Here is a 19666-nt window from a genome sequence, read left to right on the forward strand (position 1 = left end):
GACAAATCGTGTTGAATTCCTTTCTCAGTCAGAAAAGCTTCAAACTGCTGAGAAGTGAATTCTCCCCCGCGATCTGTGAAAAGAATTTTTATCTTCTTACCATGCACATTTTCCAACCAAGCACAGAATTCCTTGAACCTTGGAAAAGCCTCTGATTTCTGCTTGAGATTGTACACATAAATATACCTGGAAAATGCATCAATGAGAACCATGAAGAACCTATTGTCACCTAAAGAGGGCGATAGTGGACCAACTAAATCAGCATGAACAATCTGGTATGGTTCTGTAGCTTGCCTACTAGACACCTTACCTTTCACAGCCATTTTCACCTTGTTTGCTGCGCATGCCTTGCACTTCATGTGGTACCTGCAGGGTTTAATAGTCATACCTTCAACCAAGGTAGGCATCTTAGATACTGCCTCAAAATGCAAATGACCAAATTTCCTGTGAAAATCATGAATACATCCTGCATGCAAACTTTTGTTAGAACCTGCAATGCAACAAGTATCATTCTGCACAACATCATCATAATACAAAACAAACAAACGATCAACACATTCAGCATGCAATACATAATCGTCTTTCTTTGTGATGGTGCATTTCTTGTTCTTGAAGGAAACGTCAATGTTCCGTTCATTCAGCTGCATCACACTTAGAAGATTGTGTGTGGCATCTGGAACATAAAGTACATCCTGTATCGATAAGTCCAAACTGTGAAGAACAACAGTTCCGTAGCCTTGACTGGGGATCGTGTGGTCATCCGCCTGGTGAATCGCACCTTCCTGCGGTGTAAAAGACACGAACAGTCTCTTGTCGTTGCACATGTGGTGGGTAGCTGCTGAATCAACAACGAAGAAAGATCTAGACGTCTTCTGGACCTTTGCGACCTTTGGAGTGAAGCGTGAGACCATTGCCTTGTGCTGCGTTGTCCTGGACACCGGACCTTTGCCTTTGCTTTGGCCTTTTCCACACGATGAACTTCCGCTGCGCTGCTCTGTCTTGGCCTTGGGATATCTGCATTCCCTCTTCATATGGCCTAGACGTCCACACGAGTAGCATTTCACTGCCTTCAAAGCTTTGGCGCCCTCTGGTGGTTCCACTGCACTCTGGGATGACGTCTGTGAAGACTCCCCCATATCCATGCAGCTAGCACCCCGGCGATCTGCTTCATTCTGGATCACGGCAGTAACATAGGCTACTGTGAGCTGAGCAGTTGGCTGAACAGCAATCTGAGTGGCAACGGACTCCCAACTTGGACCCAAAGAATGTAGTATCATAAAGGAATACACAGCCTCTGGAAAGTTGAGTCCTCTCTGTTGCAGCTCGTGTCTCAGATTCTGCATCTCCATCAGATGTTTACGCACATCTCCACCTTCAGCAAGAGCCATACCATGCAGCTTGGCATAGTAGTACATTGAGGAACCAGCTTCTGTCCTCAAGTGAGCCTCTCTTAAAGAGTTCCAAATTTCTTTGGCTGTGGTCTTGCCACGCAACAAACAGAGCTCTTCTGGGGATACTATCAACGTTAGCGTTCCCCGTGCTTTGGAATCCTTAGCAGTCCATTCAGCTGTAATTGGAGCTGGGGGGTTGTCTGTAATAACATTAAACAGACCCTCTCTCCGCAGAATTGCCTCTGCATACTGCACCCACTCCGTGTAATTTTTCTTATTGAGCTTAGGAATCCCAAAAGCATCAACCAGCTTTGCATTAGCCATCATCGCTGCTTTATTCAAGCTGCGTCTGTGTACTGCAGCCTTCTTCCAAAAGCACTTTTAAAAAGTACTTTCGCTTTCTCAGCCATCCAAGCCTGTGAGCTTGTGCCTGTATCGCGGCAAAACGGCTTTAAAAGTTCAAAGTCCAGCCATAAAACCATAAACTAGAAACTGGCAGGCTGCCAGGCTGCTCCGGGCAGCATGAGCACATACCTTCATCAATCAAACTTGACGCGCAGAGCAGATAACGCGATCCGTTCCTCTGTACCTCTGCCGGCATTCCGACTCAGCTTCTCAGTTTGATTTACGTCTTTCTGGGCCCGATAACCAAAATGTTGATATTGCAGAGTCCTGTGCACAACGGAATGATGAATAGTACGTGCCACATGCTTAAAGTTGCTTTATTCTCAGTTCAGTATTGAGAAATTACAAACATGCATCTTGCCTCTGCGGGAGCAGAGAAGCAAAACCGTTCTTCTCCTCGGAATAACGAACACCGAGAGAAACAGTGAAAAACAGGAAACCAGTGTACGTCACATCCAGCTTCCCATTCCCGTGGGAAAACCCAACAGTACTCTGACTGTGGAATGTAAACATTGTCTTGTGACAAGCACTCTGCTGCACAGTGAAGAGAGCAGAAACCAACATGAGGAGCCTCTTTTATAGGGCTGGGCAAGTACAAATAAGTTTGGCTAAGACTGAGGTTGTTGTTGTTTTTAATTTATCAGAAAACAGAATGGAAGTGGAAACTGAGGGATCTTCAGAAGGAACACCAGATAGAGAAGGAAGAGGTGAGTGTGCTGAAGAATGTATGTTTCGCTCTCATTAAGAGTTCAAACATTGTACTGGTGTAAAGTCAGTGTCCAAATAGGAACAGAATCTGCCCACACCTGTTTGATACACAAACAGAGATTATGCATATACAATGCAACAAACTATTACATGCCTAGACTCTGTGTATACATTGTGCTGGATGCTGAGGGCAGAGCCTGCACACACAATAACACTACCTTCATGCAGTGGGTCCTCATGCCCAAATCTCTAAACAATTTGTTCTTATCTCCTCAGCTGAAGGGTGAGAATGAGAGACTACGGGCCTCCTTGTCTTCTGACCAATGGAAAATGGCCGAGCACAGCAAGCAGCAAATAGCATCACTCAGCGCACAACTCAGGGAACAGGTCAAGATCATCCAGTCACAGGAGAAAACGGTAAGTTGAATATGGCCTCCTGCCTTCAGTCCTGTAAGAAGCACTCTGTTCACCTCTTGGGGCTCAGGTTCAACAAGAGTTTTGAGTCCTGTTCTGAAGCAGACTGTTGCTTCTGCTCTAAGACTCAATCTGCACAATAAGCAGAATTACATGCTGCTGCTCTTGCCAAATAACAGGTGGCAATCTGCATGTTTGAATGTTCCCCTGATATTAAACTCCCTTGTTCTACACTGTGATTCTTCTATTCAAGTTCTTTTGATGAAGAGAACCTTTCATATGATAGCAGGGCTTATACCAGAGGACCACTTTGAATGAGATCCTGGTACAGGGATGGGGAAGCTGTGCCCCTCCAAAAGCTGTTAGTCTCTAACTCCCATCCAGCCCAGCATGACCAATGGTTCCCCATGTCTGCCCTGCCTAAAGAATACAGTGCATCTTTGGGGCTCCTTTTTCTGTTGTTTTGCTTTTTTCCTGATTATGTGGACAATCACAGTAAGTAAGCAGTTCCTAAATCTGTAAATAAAACCGATCTTTTAATAACGTTTTTTGTTTTGCAGATTAAGCTCTTGTCTTCTAGCAAACCTAAAGGTAATGGTCAAAATTTAGACTGAATGAATTTCCATAGATAACACTAGATGCTTCTTTTTCTCTTTTGACAAACTGTATGAAACTGGGCAGGTTTAGGCAGGCAGATAAGGAAACTCTGTAATAGCCATATCTATTGATTCAAAAGCTCACAGTGAAGTTAATTATCCAGCTCTTTCTCTAAGGTCATTCTGAACATTTCACCTCTGATTTTGGTGTCCGTGGGAATTAAAATTGGAACTGAGGCCCAGAAGCAAAGGAAGCCCCAATTGATTCCATAGTTATTTGCTGTTATAGATAGTGACAACCACAGATTGCTTTCTGGAAACTAAGATTTCTTGCAGCCCCAGTACAAACTGCACATCAAGGATTAGTGATTAATAGTGGCTCTAAGGTTGCAGTCTACTTGCAGAGTTAAAAGAATATTTTTTCTTAGAGCACATCTGTGAGGGAGAGTTACTACAGTCAATTTTTCCCCATTATGCTGCTAAGGGGACCGAAGTCTTTGTCTCTAGCGATTTAGCAGACAATAAGAATTCTTGTTTTTGGAATGAGAGCAACCTCTCTTTTCTTCTACTTGTTGGAAGAGTCCAGTATACTGTCACTGAGTGACAGATACTGCAGTCAAATTAATCACTGAATTGTAGAGCCACAAAGGAAGAGTGAACAATAATTGCAGTTATTGTTGTTGATTCAGTGTGCATGATATCTGGCAGAGTACAAGAGGTCAGGTTCGTGCCCCAAGGAGCTTCTAGTCTAAACTTTGATACATAGGAGGGGAGGGGAGGCAGTGGTTAACAGAGAAAGAATGCATTTTTTTTCATTTACACATTCTTAGAACTGGTAACATGTAGTTGCTGTAGAACTTGAGAACGTGTTCAAGTACTGTACACTTGCATCAGGTCTTTAAATCAGTTGATAGGCCTGGAGAAGGAAGGATTTATAATCACATTTAAACCTCCCCGGTTCATAATTGAATTGGTTAAAATTAATGGGACTTAACTGAAGTATGAGAAGATTCTGGAATGATCATTAAGTTGCTTGGAACTCGGCATTGAAGGGTTTTCCTTTGTGCTGAAATATGCAGTCCAACAGTAGCAGAAAAATCTGATTTATTACTGCAAATAATAAAAATTACTCTCAAAATTCTAACCCTCTAACCAAAATATGCAATCCAGTACTTTCATCAAAGCTATTCCATGCTCATCCAGCAACTTTTCAGTGATTTCATGCCTAGAGGTCTTTTGAAATGTTTAATGTGCTCCATAACAACTGAGTGGTTTTATCATCCTGAGCACTATAAATACAATTTAGATCATACATGTACGCACACAAATTCACATGTACAAAAAAACCCCCAGTGTATTTTGTATACTTCAGTACTGCAAGCATACGGTAGATTTAAGCACTTGTGCGATCTTGAGATGTGAAATAGGCATGCAGAGTAACTAATCTGAGAGATTCTGGCTGATCCTTGAGAGCTCCAGAAGAGTGCTTTGCTCCCAAATTCCATAAGGACAAAACTACAAATCATTTTTTTTCTGGGATAAATGAAACTCTACAGTTTAAGTTCCATACTAATGTGTAAGAACTGTGAGTTCCACCAACTGGAATTTGAATAATGTGCCTTTTCCCAAGTTACTGTTTTTAATTTCCAGAAATAACTGTTCCTAAGGCAGAAACATCAGAAGAATCTACTGAAGAAGGTATTTTTCATCCCTTTCAGTTGCTCTTCTCCAATTTTCTGCTAGATACCGTTGTTGTCCAAAGTCCAACCTGACCAGAGGACCTTTATAGGTCTCCAGAAGCCAATGACTGGCCCATTACCTCTGGAAACCAAGACACCCCTTCGCACAGGGAACAACCTCCCCCCCCATAGCCCACCCCACCCTGGCTAATTACACAGGACTGCACTTCACTGATGGACGGTTTCTTAACTTTAGTTTGCCACCTCCAGATAAGCATCATATTACTGATTATAATAATTATTAATTGGATTCTGTCAAGCTGCCATAGGATGCAGGTGGGTTTTAGGCCTACTTTATATATTTAGAACTCTATTCCCCCCCCCTTCAAATAGCAAAAGAATAAAGTATTGGAAGCTCTCATTCAGTGGCAGAATACAGTTGTACCTTGGATCCCGAACGCCTTGCGAGTCGAACATTTTGGCTCCCGAATGCTGCAAACCCAGAAGTGGGTGTTCCAATTTGCAAACATTCTCTGGAACCCAAACATCCAACGTTGCTTCCACAGCTTCCGATTGGCTGCAGGAGCTTCCTGTAACCAGTTGGAAGTCGGCCTTGGTTTCCGAATGATCTGGAAGTTGAATGGACTTCCGGAACGGATTCCGTTCGACTTCTGACGTACGACTGTAATTAGAAGTTGATAATTCAGGCAGTGGGGACGTGAGTGGCGCTGTGGGTAAAACCGCAGTGCCTAGGACTTGCCGATCGTATGGTCGGCGGTTCGAATCCCCGCAGTGGGGTGAGCTCCCATCGTTCGGTCCCAGCTCCTGCCCACCTAGCAGTTCGAAAACACCCTTAAGTGCAAGTAGATAAATAGGTACCGCTTTATAGCGGGAAGGTAAACGGTGTTTCCGTGTGCTGCGCTGGTGCAGGCTCGCCAGAGCAGCTTCGTCACGCTGGCCACGTGACCCGGAAGTGTCCTCGGACGGCGCCGGCTCCCGGCCTCTTAAGTGAGATGAGCGCATAACCCTAGAGTCGGTCACGACTGGACCGTACGGGCAGGGGTACCTTTGCCTTTACCTTTAATTCAGGCAGTATAGCAAAGACTGACGCTGGTCCCAATGTTATTGCCTGTGCTCACAAAATTATTACATATTTCTGATCGCCCAAAACAAATGTTTAGGTGTCAGCCTTATGCTGGGATATGAAAATAATGGCAGCATTGTTGGCTTTTTGCAGTATGGTAACGCTGCAGAGAGCTTGCTGGGGAGATCATGCATTAAAAAGAAAGGACTCAAAAAGTACTTAAAGGTTTTAATAAGAAAAACAAAAACTCCATTTACACTAAATACATTAACAAACCAAACCAAACCAGACCCAACCACCAACCCATCCCCCAGGGTAATGGGAGAGCTAGGTGCTGCTCCTTATATACTCTACCCAAATGCTGACACGCCTTAATCAAATACAACTCAGCAGCACCTGCTATGTTTCACAGCTGTAAAGCTGGGTCTCGTTATCTTGCTCTGGCCCTTGCTCCGGCCCCTTAAAGACATACACATGGAGTGGAACAATGATGAACCTTTACATTTAAAGAAAAACCATTCAACATTTCCCCTGCGGTTCATCATTGTGGAACAAAAACATAAAGCATACTTTGTACATGTTTTTCATGTGTAACCTTTGGAAGTGCTTTAGTAAAAATGTCCGCAATTTGATTGTCACCTGGAACATATTTAAATACAACCATTTCATCAGCAATAAGTTTCTTTACAAATTCTAAACGTAATCTTAAGACTCTAGTGCGCTGCGTATTGGTCTCTGAACACAGGATAGCAAGTCCACTCTGGGAATCAAGGTAAACTTTTACTGGTAGTGTTACTTGCATCTGTAGGTCTGCAAATACCTGCAGATACCATTCTACATCACGAGTGGCCTGAACGCATGCACATAATTCACTCTCTGTTGTGGAGAGACAAATAATGGTTTGTGTCTGGGACTTCCATTCAAATGGACAACCGTTGTAACAAAACACCATACCAGACACACCCCTGCAATTATTTTGCTCCACTGCATGAGATGCATCACAGAAAATTTCAAAACCTTTGTCAATACTTGATGTAAACTGCAACCTATAATGTTTGGTATGTTTAAGGTACATCACCACTCTCTTAAGAGCAGAGAAACAATGTGTAGTGGGCTTTTCCACAAATTTTGCCAGAAAGTGAAAAGCATAAGTTATATCTGGTCTTGAGATTCTTTGAATGAAATTTAGCTTGCCTATAGCAGAACGATACAAAGTTTTGTTAGGAAATGGCTTATCTTCACCTGTAAAGGTGAAACCACACACCATAGGCGTTTCCTTCCCATTTGCATTTTCTAAACATAGCATTTCAACTAGATCATCAATTTTTGCAGTTTGATGAACCAGAAAAGATCCATTTTTGCCTTTCTCAATTTGCATGGATAAGTAATTTTTAGCTATGCCTAATTCCACCACATCAAATTTCTTCTGTAACTGTGAAACTACCTGTTCATATTCCGGTTTAGTTTTTGTAGAAATTAACACGTCATCTACATACACACATATTTTTGTTACAGAGTTTGCCCTTTCCTTTATAAACACACAATTGTCTGCCTTTCCTTGTGAAAAACCAATATCTAGCAATTCTTTTGCTAAAGTTTGGTGCCAATTCCTTCCACTTTGGTGCAGACCATAAAGGGATTTATTTAATTTGCATACCAAACCTTCAGCAGCGTCTATGCCTTCAGGGACACGCATAAAAATTTGTTCTTTTAAATCTGCAAACAAATATGCAGTTTTTATGTCTAGGTGATAAACAGAATGTCCACGTTGTGATGCATCTTTTAACAAAAGCTTAACTGTTTCATATTTTACACTTGGTGAATAGCACAAATCATAATCTTCGCCTGGAATTTGTTGAAAACCCTTAGCAACTAGTCTTCCCTTGTACCTTACAACTTCATTTTTGTCATTCATTTTAACTCTATAAACCCATTTTGAATCAATAAGTCTCATATCTGGGGTTTGTGGTACAAGAGACCAAGTGTTGTGCTCTTTTAAAGAAGCTATCTCAGAGTTCATAGCTTTATACCAATTTACAGCTTGGTGCTTAGGTAAATTCTGAACGTCATTGTAGCTTTTTGGCTCAAAAACCGCCTTATTGGCATACACAGTATTAAAATGTTCATCTGCAAATCGTTGTGGCTTCTGCCTCTTTCTATCTGAACGTCTCAGTCCGGAAGGAGAGTGAGACTCCTCAGACTTAATGGGACTAAGTGAACTACTAGTTTCAGGTTGTAAATCATCATTGTCAGACTGAAGAGATGCCTGTAGGCTAAGCTCACGGTCAGAAAACTCAAGAGAATCTAACCTCCCCTCAGGTGCCTGTGACTTTAAATCATCAAACAAATTATCAGATTCAACAGGCTTTTTGTCTTCTTCCATTAATTCAGAAGCACCATTTTCTCCTGCTGCTGCTGCTTCCTCTTCTTCCTCAGTATCATTTATACCATCAGTATCTTGGAAAACAGCAACTCCATTCCAATTTACAGTTTGTATCATGCTTCTGGTAATATGAAATTTGCCAGTTGCTGGTATGTAAATTCTGTACGCCCCCTGCTGGTAGCCCATTAATTTTCCCTGGACACTACGCTCACCCAATTTCTGCTTAGCAGGATAATGCATAATTACATCTGAACCCCAAATACGTAGGTATTTCAGATTAGGGCGTTTTTTAAACAGCTTCTCATAGGGGGTGACATCTAAACCAGAATGATAACTGCGATTTCTCACATAACAAAACGCATTGAGTGCTTCAGCCCAAAACGCTTTGGGCAGATTAGCATCGTGCAGATAAGTTTTAACCCCTGCCTGCAAGTCACGCTGCACAACTTCAACAAGCCCATTTTGCCAGGGACTTCGGGGGCAAGATAACTCATGAGTGGTCCCCTGCGCTTCCAGGAATTTCTCAAAATCCTCAGAAACAAATTCCCCACCCCGGTCAGAAAACAGGTTCTTAATAGGTTTGTTAAAGTGCGTTTTTACCCAGTTGCAAAAAACCTTGTACTTCTCAAATGCTTGGGACTTCTCAGCTATTGCATAAGTCCAACAATATCTACTATACTGGTCTATCAGGGTAAGCCAGTACTTCGAACCTCCTAATGATGGTGGGAGTGGCCCAACTAAATCACAATGTACACGCTCAAATGGCTCAGTTACTTTCCTATCTGAGCACCTACCCTTGCGTGCAACCTTAATCTTATTCTTGCAACAGGATAGACATTGCATAAAGAATTTGCATGGTTTTAAGTTGAGGCCATTGACAATACTCTTTGTCTTAATTACATCAGCAAAATTCAGGTGTCCCAGAATTCTGTGCGCCATGTGGACACACCCAGAATGTGGTCTTACATTCCTCAACCCCTGGCTTGACTGTGCTGCTCTGCAATTTATAGGCGATTGGGAGTAGGTGCGAAAATACAGTCTATATAAACCATCAGATTCCCGGGCATACAACAGACGTTTGTTCCCATCTAAAAACTCACACATAGACTTTAAGAAACGCACAGTTATGCCTTGACGAGCAAAACACCTTACTGATAATAAATTGTCCACTGATGGGCAGTAAATGCAGTTCGCTATTGTAATGTTTAAAGAGTCAAGTTTAACAGTACCCCTGCCAAGCGACTGCAGGACTTGTGAATTGGCTAAATGTACATTACCAATTTCCTCTTCGAAAGAAATAAACAAGCTTCAATCATTGCAGACGTGCTGAGATGCACCTGAGTCGATAACAAAAGACTTCCACTTGGCACCTTTAGGTCTTTTACGATCTTTAGTCCGAGCGTGAAAAGCTCGCGGCTCGTTTCTGTCTTTACGGTACGATGTCGGCTGCTGGGCTGACGACCGTGATTGACGAAAAGAAACAGACTTGGGAGTACTTTGCTTTCCTTTGGATCTGCAGTCCCTTGCAAAATGTCCTTGCTTATTGCAGAACCAACAACGCTTTGCAGCTTTAAATGCAGTTGTATCACCACAGGTTTGCATATGGCGTTCCTCATTCTTTCTGGAAACAGGAGTGCTTATGGCACAAGCCTCCCTTCTATCCAACTCGCCCATTAATCTTGCCGTTACCCCTTCCACAGTTAATTGTGCTGGTGGAACGGCAGATATCTGGCTAGCTATACCATCAAAGTCCTCATTAAGGGAACAAAGGATGATAAAAACATACTGAATATCAGGTATCTCCATGTCCCTTCGAATTAATTCGCCGCGTATTGCCTCCAGACGTCTCAAGTGTGCTGCCAAATCACCACCAGGCTGCAACTGGTACAACTGCTTGAAAAACGTCAATGCAGACGCTGACTCTTTTCTAACATGCACTGCTGCAAGACTGTCCCACATTTCTTTGGCAGTTTTCTTATTTCTTATATAGACTACTTGCTGGTCGCTGACTGCCAAATTAATTATCGCCCTGGCTTTTGCATCTCCTTTCGACCAAGCATTAGTTACAGGGTCAGGAGGGTCATCAGTTACATAGGTCCATACTTCTCTAGAGGTCAAAAGTGCCTCCACCCGAAAAGACCATAAACTATAGTTCTCATCTGTTAGCTGTGGGAAGACCAGAGCCTTCTCAGCTTCAGGAACCCGGTCAACCATTCTGGAACTCTTCCAGACCCACAAAACTACGCTAACAGGAGAAGGAGTTTTCAAACCTTTCTCAGAGTCCAAAAATATGCAGTCATCCACTCAGCAGCTGGGCCCATAACCAAAGATGTTGGCTTTTTGCAGTATGGTAACGCTGCAGAGAGCTTGCTGGGGAGATCATGCATTAAAAAGAAAGGACTCAAAAAGTACTTAAAGGTTTTAATAAGAAAAACAAAAACTCCATTTACACTAAATACATTAACAAACCAAACCAAACCAGACCCAACCACCAACCCATCCCCCAGGGTAATGGGAGAGCTAGGTGCTGCTCCTTATATACTCTACCCAAATGCTGACACGCCTTAATCAAATACAACTCAGCAGCACCTGCTATGTTTCACAGCTGTAAAGCTGGGTCTCGTTATCTTGCTCTGGCCCTTGCTCCGGCCCCTTAAAGACATACACATGGAGTGGAACAATGATGAACCTTTACATTTAAAGAAAAACCATTCAACAAGCATACTAAGGTGCCAGAATCCTATAAGCAGTTCTGATGATCACTCTGAACATAGTTTTCCTCTCTGTCAAGGTGTGTGGAGAAGTTCCTCTCCATTCAGCAAAGCACCGTGATGCTGCCCACTGGTCCCCCTTCCCAAAGAAAGATTGCTTGGGGACCAGAGCTGACCGATGGGGTGGTGATTTGCCACCATTTCTTAAGATTTTTTCTGGTTCTTGCCATTGGTTTCACTACAGAACTGGAAGATACTCTGGACAGAAAGAAGAGGGTTCTGGAAGCACTGAGGAGGAATCCAAACTTGCTGAAACAGTTCCGGCCGATACTGGAAGAGACCCTTGAAGAGAAACTGGAGAGCATGGGAGTGAAGCGGGTAAGTTCCATGAGAGAGGGAAAGTAGATACAGAGAGCTTTTCCCCTTGTGGTCAATTGCCCAACGTTGAATTCCTTTTCCATATCCAACTGAGGATTGCAATTCCTCCAACACAGCCTCAGCATGTGTGGACATTCATACCTGGTCAGGAAAATAGACACCCTGGTGCTCATCAACACTAGGAATCTTCATCTGAGGAAAATGGCATGCAGAAGGGACCATATCAGGGGAAGTGTTCCTTTTCATAATCAGCTTATTAATGGAAATTCTGTAAATTTCCCATCTTGGGTCCAAAAAATACTTTCCCACAGTTCACCTGCAGTTATTTTTATGACAGCACCGTAATGTGTTTGCCTGTCAGGACTCACTCCAGGTTTGAGGGAGGTCTAGGCCTCTGTGTCCTCTGGTCGGCCCGTTTCTCTATTAGCAGCTCTTGGCAAGCTTATGTGGCAATAGGGATAGAAGGATCTATGAGTTTCAGTTCTCTAAGACTGGAAAAAATGAGAATTTACAAATTGCTCTAGAAATGCGGCTACCGAAAATGAAGGAAGAAAAACTCTCATGAAGATACTTCAGCTTTTTAGAATGCATTTTCCCAAGCAAACATGTTAAAGTAGTTTTGACAAATGAACAGATTTTTGCAAGCAATTTATCCTAATATAGTGCATTATTTTCACTGATATAGTCATTTTAATGCACCCTTTAACCTAATACATGCATTTTTGTAAACATTGGCTGGAGCAACTACACTTCAATTCAGAAAAGCGCAGTTTTCAAAGATGTTTCTCACTTGACTTTGTAAGGTGTGAATTTGATAGAGTGCAAACTTAATGGAATTTCTCCTCCATCCCTACCCGATAGCTGGTAAACTAAAGATGGAAAATCTGTGATCCTGCAGATGTTGTTGAACTCTAACTCCCATTAATCCCAACTGCTGGCCAGGTTGCCTGGCAGTGCTGATGGGATTTAGAGTCCAACAACACCTGGAGGGCTCTCCACCCCTCCCTCAAAACGTATTTGTTCTATGTATCAGTTATGAATGAAAAGGGCTGTCGTCTACCACCCAAGAACAGAATTACGCAGTGATGCAATCTGCCTTATTCATAATTGTTTTTCTTTCAGGGTTCAAAAGGTATCCCTGCTCAAACCTATAAACATTTGAGAGACGTGATAAAAACCCAACAACAGCAGAAGGCCAAAAAATTTCCACAGCTCCTCGCCTTAAGAGACAAAATTGAGCAAGAAGTGAAAAGGAAAGTCAGAAGGGGTCAGAGGGATGAAAGTGATCTCTCGCTGCCACTCTCGGAAACCTCAGGTAAGAGGCTTTGTGACAGCCTTTGTCAACCTGAAGCCCTCCAGACTACAACTCCTATCAGCCCAAAATCATAGTCCAAACATCTGGAAGGCAACGTTACTTAAAGTTTCCCTATGATATTCTTAATTTAGGATAGTGATTTTCAGCGCATTGCTTTTATTTTATTTGGGGTGTGTGTATTATTTACCTGGATCAGATACTGGTCAATTTGTTTTCCTCCAGATGTTTCCAATCATCTCTTTCAGGTAAAAGCCAAAGGAGCCCACAGTCTCCAATTCAGGTTGTGTCTTCTAAGCCCAGAATGCAACAAGTTGAATTCAAGCCTTATGCCTCAGAGATGCCCAAACCAGCCCCTCGGAGCAAAGTGAACTCCAAGGCCAGTTCAGTGGAGACCCCCAGGATGCCTTCTCCAAAGCAAGTGAGGAGCAGCACACCATCTCTTCAATACTCTGCTGCCCATCATCCCAGGTGGGTTATAGTTCTGGGTTAAACTTCCATTTCCCTGTTTTTATGCTGAATTGTCTTGGTTACTGTGTATGAAAACTGATGATGTGATTTGAACTGTTGTGATTATGTTTTAGGCATTTTACAAACATTTTTTCAAGCTTTTAATTTCATGAAGAAAAGTGCGGCTTAACTTTTAATCTTAATTTTGTGTGGGAGAGTGTTACTCGTCCTAAAACAGCTATTTCCAGCAGACTTTGTTAATTGGCTAAGATTTGCAAAATACCCTGGGAATCTCTCAAAAGTGTCTCAGTTGGATGTTGCTCCAAAACTCTGTAGGCAGAGTTGGGGATTTTCATTTCTTACCCATGTCAGTTTCACATGTGTTTGTTCATAGATCTGTCCTGTCCTGTCTCGATTCTGCATTAATCTGTAGTGTAGATGTTTTTTTAAAAATAAATAAATTCATATTTTAAATTCATGTATAAATATGTACATCAGTATGTATTTTTATCACAAAATATACATTTTTCCTCAATGTGTGCTTTTCTAACCTTATTTCATCCTAGAATACATACATACTCTTACACACATTTTGGTGAGGTTGTGTGTGTGTGTGTCCGTGCGTGCGTGCATTGAGCTGAGAAATGCATCCCAAAATTTGGAGAAGTCCAGAATTACATTCTGATAAATATATTAGCCTGGAAGTGTACTGAATGAGATCAGTATGCTTAAAAAATGCACCAAATGAAATTCTCCTCCATCCTTTGTTTCTGTTTCCCACTCTGCTCTGTTTCCATTCTCCAGCACTTCGCCTTTCAGCTCTGAAGAAGAGTCTGAAGAGGAATCAAACTTTACATCTCCAAAGTTTACACCCCGCAAGACAGAACCAGACCCTCCCAGAGCAGCGCAGAATGAAGAGAGTGACTGGGATTCATCTGACATAGAGTTGTCGGAGGGGAAAAGCAGTATGGGAAGGGTCCTTGCAACAACAGCAGAGACTCGTTCAGGTGTGTGTGCATGCATGTTTTAATATATATTAATGCACATCTTAATATGCATTGAACTGTGTATTTTAATGCTTATTTAAATGCATATGTTCTCAGAAAATGTGCATTTAAATCCATATTTGGTGCTTTTCAACTACCAGGATTTTGTTGCAGTATTGAAAGAAGTGCAAAATGTGTTGGCTATGTCGTTTTGATATGCAGTTTGATCTGATAAGTGCAGATCAGGACATTTCATACAAGAATTTGTGAGGCTCAAATTCTTCAGGCTTCTCTAGTTATAATGCAACAGGGTAGGCTAGAAAGCTCTTACCTATGTAGTTGTTCCACATGGCTGGCATAGCATTTAAAAAACGTTTTCTATGTGCTGCAGCCCATTCAAGGGCAGTATTTGTATGCCAACAATCTGTGACCTGAGAGGATGCACAACTGCTGTGCTATCACTGTGCACAAATGCTCTTGTTATGCAGTGGCAAGACTTCGTGTGCTAGATACTTATTGCCATAGGTTTTCCTGGACCAGCTCTCCAGTCAGACACACGTCAGCTCATTTCTTAGTTTTGTCATTCTGACAGCTTTCATTAGAATTATACAATTTCTCAGGTCAGTCATAACCTTCTAAGAAGCTATTTATTATTATGAACAACTTTGCTTTTTAAATCTGATGTCTAGACTCGGATCCTAACTCTTAATATGTATATGAATTGTAGGTTTTTGTTTGAATTTGTTAATGGTGCAATATATTTGGGTGGAATCCAGCACAGCACTAAGGTAACTATTCCACCATCCCAGGGAGTTTTGCTTGCTCATCAGAACATCGTCTCCTTCTCTTTCTTTGCACCCACTAAATCTGTTATCAGGGTTTCCCCTGGAATAGATTTGGGGAGGGTGCAGGACACATGCAAGGGAGGAGAGGGGGATACTCCCATTACACAAGTGAAAATTCTTGCACTGATGGAACTTGTTAGTATAATACCACCCTTTATGTTTTAGATGTGTTGCAAGTCACTTGGAGACCTCTGAGTAATGCACAACTTGAGTAATGAATGACTAGCAAGTTTAATGAATAACAACAATTCTTTGCTTCTTGTAGAAACAGTGGTGCAGTCAATGGCTAAAAATCTGGAGAGGACACTGAGTGCATCTGGGAAAAAGCCTGCTGGTGGAGTTAAACTCTTTCCCATCCCTACCAAAGAAGCTCCTAAACCTGGCCCAACTACTAAAAAAATCCAGGTACTATACAATACACATTAGTTTAGGAAATCAGACAGGTGGTATCTCCCTTTCTCTGCCTAATTCTAACCCATAAGAAACATCATTCCAGTTTTTGCTCCGGACTATTAATTCAGCATGATGAAGAAATCTGGAGAGCTTGAAAGCTTGCTCACCCTTACATCATTTTATGCTTGACGACCTAATAAAAATACAGTGGTACCTTGGGTTACATACGCTTCAGGTTACAGACTCTGCTAACCCAGAAATAGTATCTCGGGTTAAGAACTTTGCTTCAGGATGAGAACGGAAATCGAGCTTCTGCGGCACGGCGGCAGTGGGAGGCCCCATTAGCTAAAGTGGTGCTTCAGGTTAAGAACAGTTTCAGGTTAAGAACAGACCTCCGGAACAAATTAAGTACTTAACCCGAGGTACCTCTGTATTGTCCTACTGTGGATTTTAGATTTCCCCCTCCTTTTGGGCCAACACAGCTACCTTTGCTTTTCATTCATCAGTTCTTTCTCAATAACATTATACTATGCATATTTACTCAAACATAAATGTCTCGGTGTTCTATGAGTCTTGCTCATGAGCGTGTTTAGGATTGCAGCTGTCAGGGATTCAACTAACAGGGTGCGATCCATCAGGTGGTTCTCCTGCGCAAGACACATGGAAAGAGGTGCTCTTGAGCAGCACCCATTAACTGTGACAGTGCAAAGCACCCAACCACTTGAAAACCCACCAGTTGTATACTGACTCATGGGTAGTAGGTGGCAAAACTGGTACTGGGTATAGAATGGGAAACTTGAATCTACAGCTCTGAATTAAGAATTATTTACTTATTTGTTGTATTTATATCCTACCTTTCCTTCAATGAGTTCAAGGTGATGTACATGAAATAGGTTAGGCTGAGAGACTGTGATTGGCCCTAGGCCACCCAGGGAGTGTCATGGCCAAGCAGAGACTTGAATCCTGGTCTCCCAGCACTGGAACCACTACATGGCCTAGGACCCATGTACCTACAGGACCGCCTCTCCTGGTATGCCCTGCAGAGGACCTTAAGGTCCACAAATGACAACATTTTGGAGGTCCCAGGTCGCAAGGTGGCTAGATTGGTCTCAACTTAGGGCCAGGGCCTTTTCAGAACTGGCCCCAACTTGGTGGAACACTCTGTCACAAGAGACTAGGGCCCTCGACTTGACATCTTTCTGCAGGGCCTGCAAGGCAGAGGTATTCTGCCTGGCCTTTGGTTTGGACTCAGTCTGACCCTTATGTTTCCCTCCCCTTATGGTCTTGATTTATAGGCTACTTTTAAAATGAGGCTGCACTTTAAATTGCATTTTAACCAGTATTTTAAATTGGGTTTTTTTTCCCCATTATGTTGTTTACTGTGAATTTATTGGTGTTAGCCACCCTGAGCCCTGCTTTGGCCAGGTGCGGTGTGCATTCCCCGAGAAGTATCTTCTTCTTCACTGATTTAGGGTGATTTTGAAGGAGGAGGATGTGAGCCATTGCAAAAATAAGAGAGTGTGGCTGGTCTTTGCCATCTGCTGCCTGCTCTCCTATCTGTTTTCTCTTCTCCCTTGCTGCAGTTCGTTGAGGAGGAGGACAGTGACTTGGAGATTTCTTCCTTAGAGGAAGTCACCCCACACCTGGAGACCAACAGCAAGCTGAAGAAGCCACCAGCCACAAGGAGCAGCGGGGACTCAGCTGATTCTCGGGGCACCAGCCTCTGGGGTTCTGGCAGCACAAGGGCTGGCGCCTGGTAATCTTTGCATTGAGCTGAGCTGTGTGAGACAACAGGCTCCATTTGAGATGGAACAGTTCCTGGGGCAAGCCAACGAAAAAGATTCTGAACTTTCAGAGAGAGAGAATGTGAATAACTACCATGCTCAGGATCATATCTTTGGACTCAAGTGTGAAGTTGTTTTGCTTGAATGTTTTCCTCCTTAGTAAAAAAAAAGAGAGAGAGAGAGAGATAAAGTACTCTTTCACTGGAAGTCTCAGGTAGCAGTGAAGTTCACCTTCTGATGAAGGAAGCACATCTCCACTTGAAGCTGAACCAACAAGAGGAAGCTCCCTGCTCTTTTTTCCTATTCAGTCATATGAGCCCCCAGCTGTAGTCTCTAAAGTGCAATAACCCCAGCACAGGAGCTTCATTATCGCTTCAAGTATAGCTAGACCTAAGGCATCCAGGGCCACACGTCCACTAAATGCATAGCAACATTTCTCCTTGCTCTTTACCCCATGTGTTTTTGCACAAAATATATGAGTGTAAATAAGTTTTTTTTAAAATCTATATTGAATGCTTTTCACACTAAAAACGCTTTCATAATTTTAAAGACTATTTTTCTATTTGGGGTATTTTTCTATAGAAACTTGTTCCGATTAGACTAGTTGTCGGAGATAACATGATCCAATGGAAAGACATGTCCCCCCCCCCCCGCACAGGAAAATAACAGTTATGGATGGCAATTTAGATTGGGATGACAATGTTGGAGAAAGAGTAAAGGCACCTCCCATCTCATTTGCCCTCCTTTCCCAATAGCTGTTTTTAATATGAATTTAAAGAGATGTGAGGTACCTCATCTGGTGTGGCTCATAGTTAACATAGTTGAGTTCTAGAAACACCGTTAAATAAAAAGTTGCTGGATAGAGCTGACCACTTGATGGCACCACAACTCAAGAAACATACGTTTTTTGCTTTGTTTTTTGAGATGCTGCAAATGGCACTTGTTACGAGAGTAGATTTATGATTTTTATATATATATATAAAAAAGAGTATTCAGGAGAACAAGTGGAGTAGGTAAAAATGAGGCATGCTATGAACCTGCCCCAAAAGAAATTACACAAGAGCAAAACTGGGGGTGATCATAAGGGGTCATCATAAGGGGTCCATATCCCCTTCTGCCCTTTCTTTTTATATTAAAAAACCCTTTCATTAAAAAAATAATTTTGAAGCATTTGCTTTATAGAAGTCCCATCTGCTCATTCCCAGATTTCTCAGGATATATGTGACCATATGTGCTGTCTTTGCAAGTTACCACCCTGTGTGTATCTCAAGAAGGCAGATGTGTAAAATACCTGGCAAAAGTTATTAAGCATCATGACGACATTTGCAAGCTTGAAGATAGTATTTATTGAGATCTTCCTTTTTCCAGTAAGACAATGCAGTTACATAAAAATGATCGCGGTTGGCAATAATCCTCAATGTAAAGTACAAAACCTACAGAAATCGTATGTGGGATCCATCTGACCCCACACTTTTTAAAAATGTAAAAGTAATTTACCATTAAGATAGAGGTAGCTTGCAACTTACATACTGTACATTTAACTTGTGCACATTCAGCTTTATGCATTTGTCAATTTAAAAGAAAAAGAAAGAAAGGGAGGGGTGGAAAGGAGGTGGGCATCCGTGGAAAAAATACTTTGGCAGTCCCACCAGCCATAGCACTCAAAGTGATTTGACTCTACATGAATGAATGAATCGCCTGTATGTATAACTATAATATTTGCACAAGTATAACAGCACAATAATCATGATTTGTGAGTGACTCCTAAACAACAAATGTTTAGCTTCGAAGTACAGATATGAATGTTCATAAGTTCGGATGTTAAGGGTTGGGTTTTCTCATTTTAGAAAAGGAGGGGCATCTCCAGAAATAAAAGTTTCTCATGCAACATTTGTGTGTTTGTTATGTAAACTCTGGTTGCATGTTTGTGTGCTTAATATTTGAATTTGAAATATTTTTTAGTAGAGGGAAATGGCAAAGTTAAAGAAAAATCAGAAGTCAACTGCATGTATGGTATGTTCTTATTCTGAACGCATCCTAAAGTAAGGTATGATCTCTACAGTTTTCATGGTGAAATAGTCTCTGGATGAATATATTTATTTATTTTCTTCTGTATTACAGAATGTATGTACAATGCTGTTTAAAAA

The 19666-nt window shown here is 42.0% G+C and overlaps 1 protein-coding gene across 3 annotated transcripts in view; it reads left to right on the plus strand.

Annotated features, from left to right (window-relative positions):
• The window catches only part of DZIP1L (DAZ interacting zinc finger protein 1 like), a 36136-nt gene extending 16729 nt beyond the window's left edge, over positions 1–19407 (plus strand). For 2 of the 3 annotated variants that reach the window (XM_082221775.1, XM_082221774.1), the window contains exons 7-16: positions 2441–2503; positions 2781–2921; positions 3479–3509; positions 5165–5212; positions 11616–11749; positions 12872–13064; positions 13310–13532; positions 14316–14518; positions 15608–15747; positions 17319–19407. In XM_082221775.1, the coding sequence (XP_082077901.1) occupies positions 2441–2503; positions 2781–2921; positions 3479–3509; positions 5165–5212; positions 11616–11749; positions 12872–13064; positions 13310–13532; positions 14316–14518; positions 15608–15747; positions 17319–17495 (1353 nt within the window). In that variant the 3' untranslated portion in view covers positions 17496–19407. The remainder of the gene's footprint in view (positions 1–2440; positions 2504–2780; positions 2922–3478; positions 3510–5164; positions 5213–11615; positions 11750–12871; positions 13065–13309; positions 13533–14315; positions 14519–15607; positions 15748–17318) is intronic. The other variant, XR_014219514.1, reaches the window with a different exon arrangement.
• Positions 19408–19666: the final 259 nt, after the last annotated feature.

This window comes from Podarcis vaucheri (assembly GCF_965113315.1).
Source record: "Podarcis vaucheri genome assembly, chromosome: 5".
NCBI classification, from domain to species: Eukaryota; Metazoa; Chordata; class Lepidosauria; order Squamata; family Lacertidae; genus Podarcis; species Podarcis vaucheri.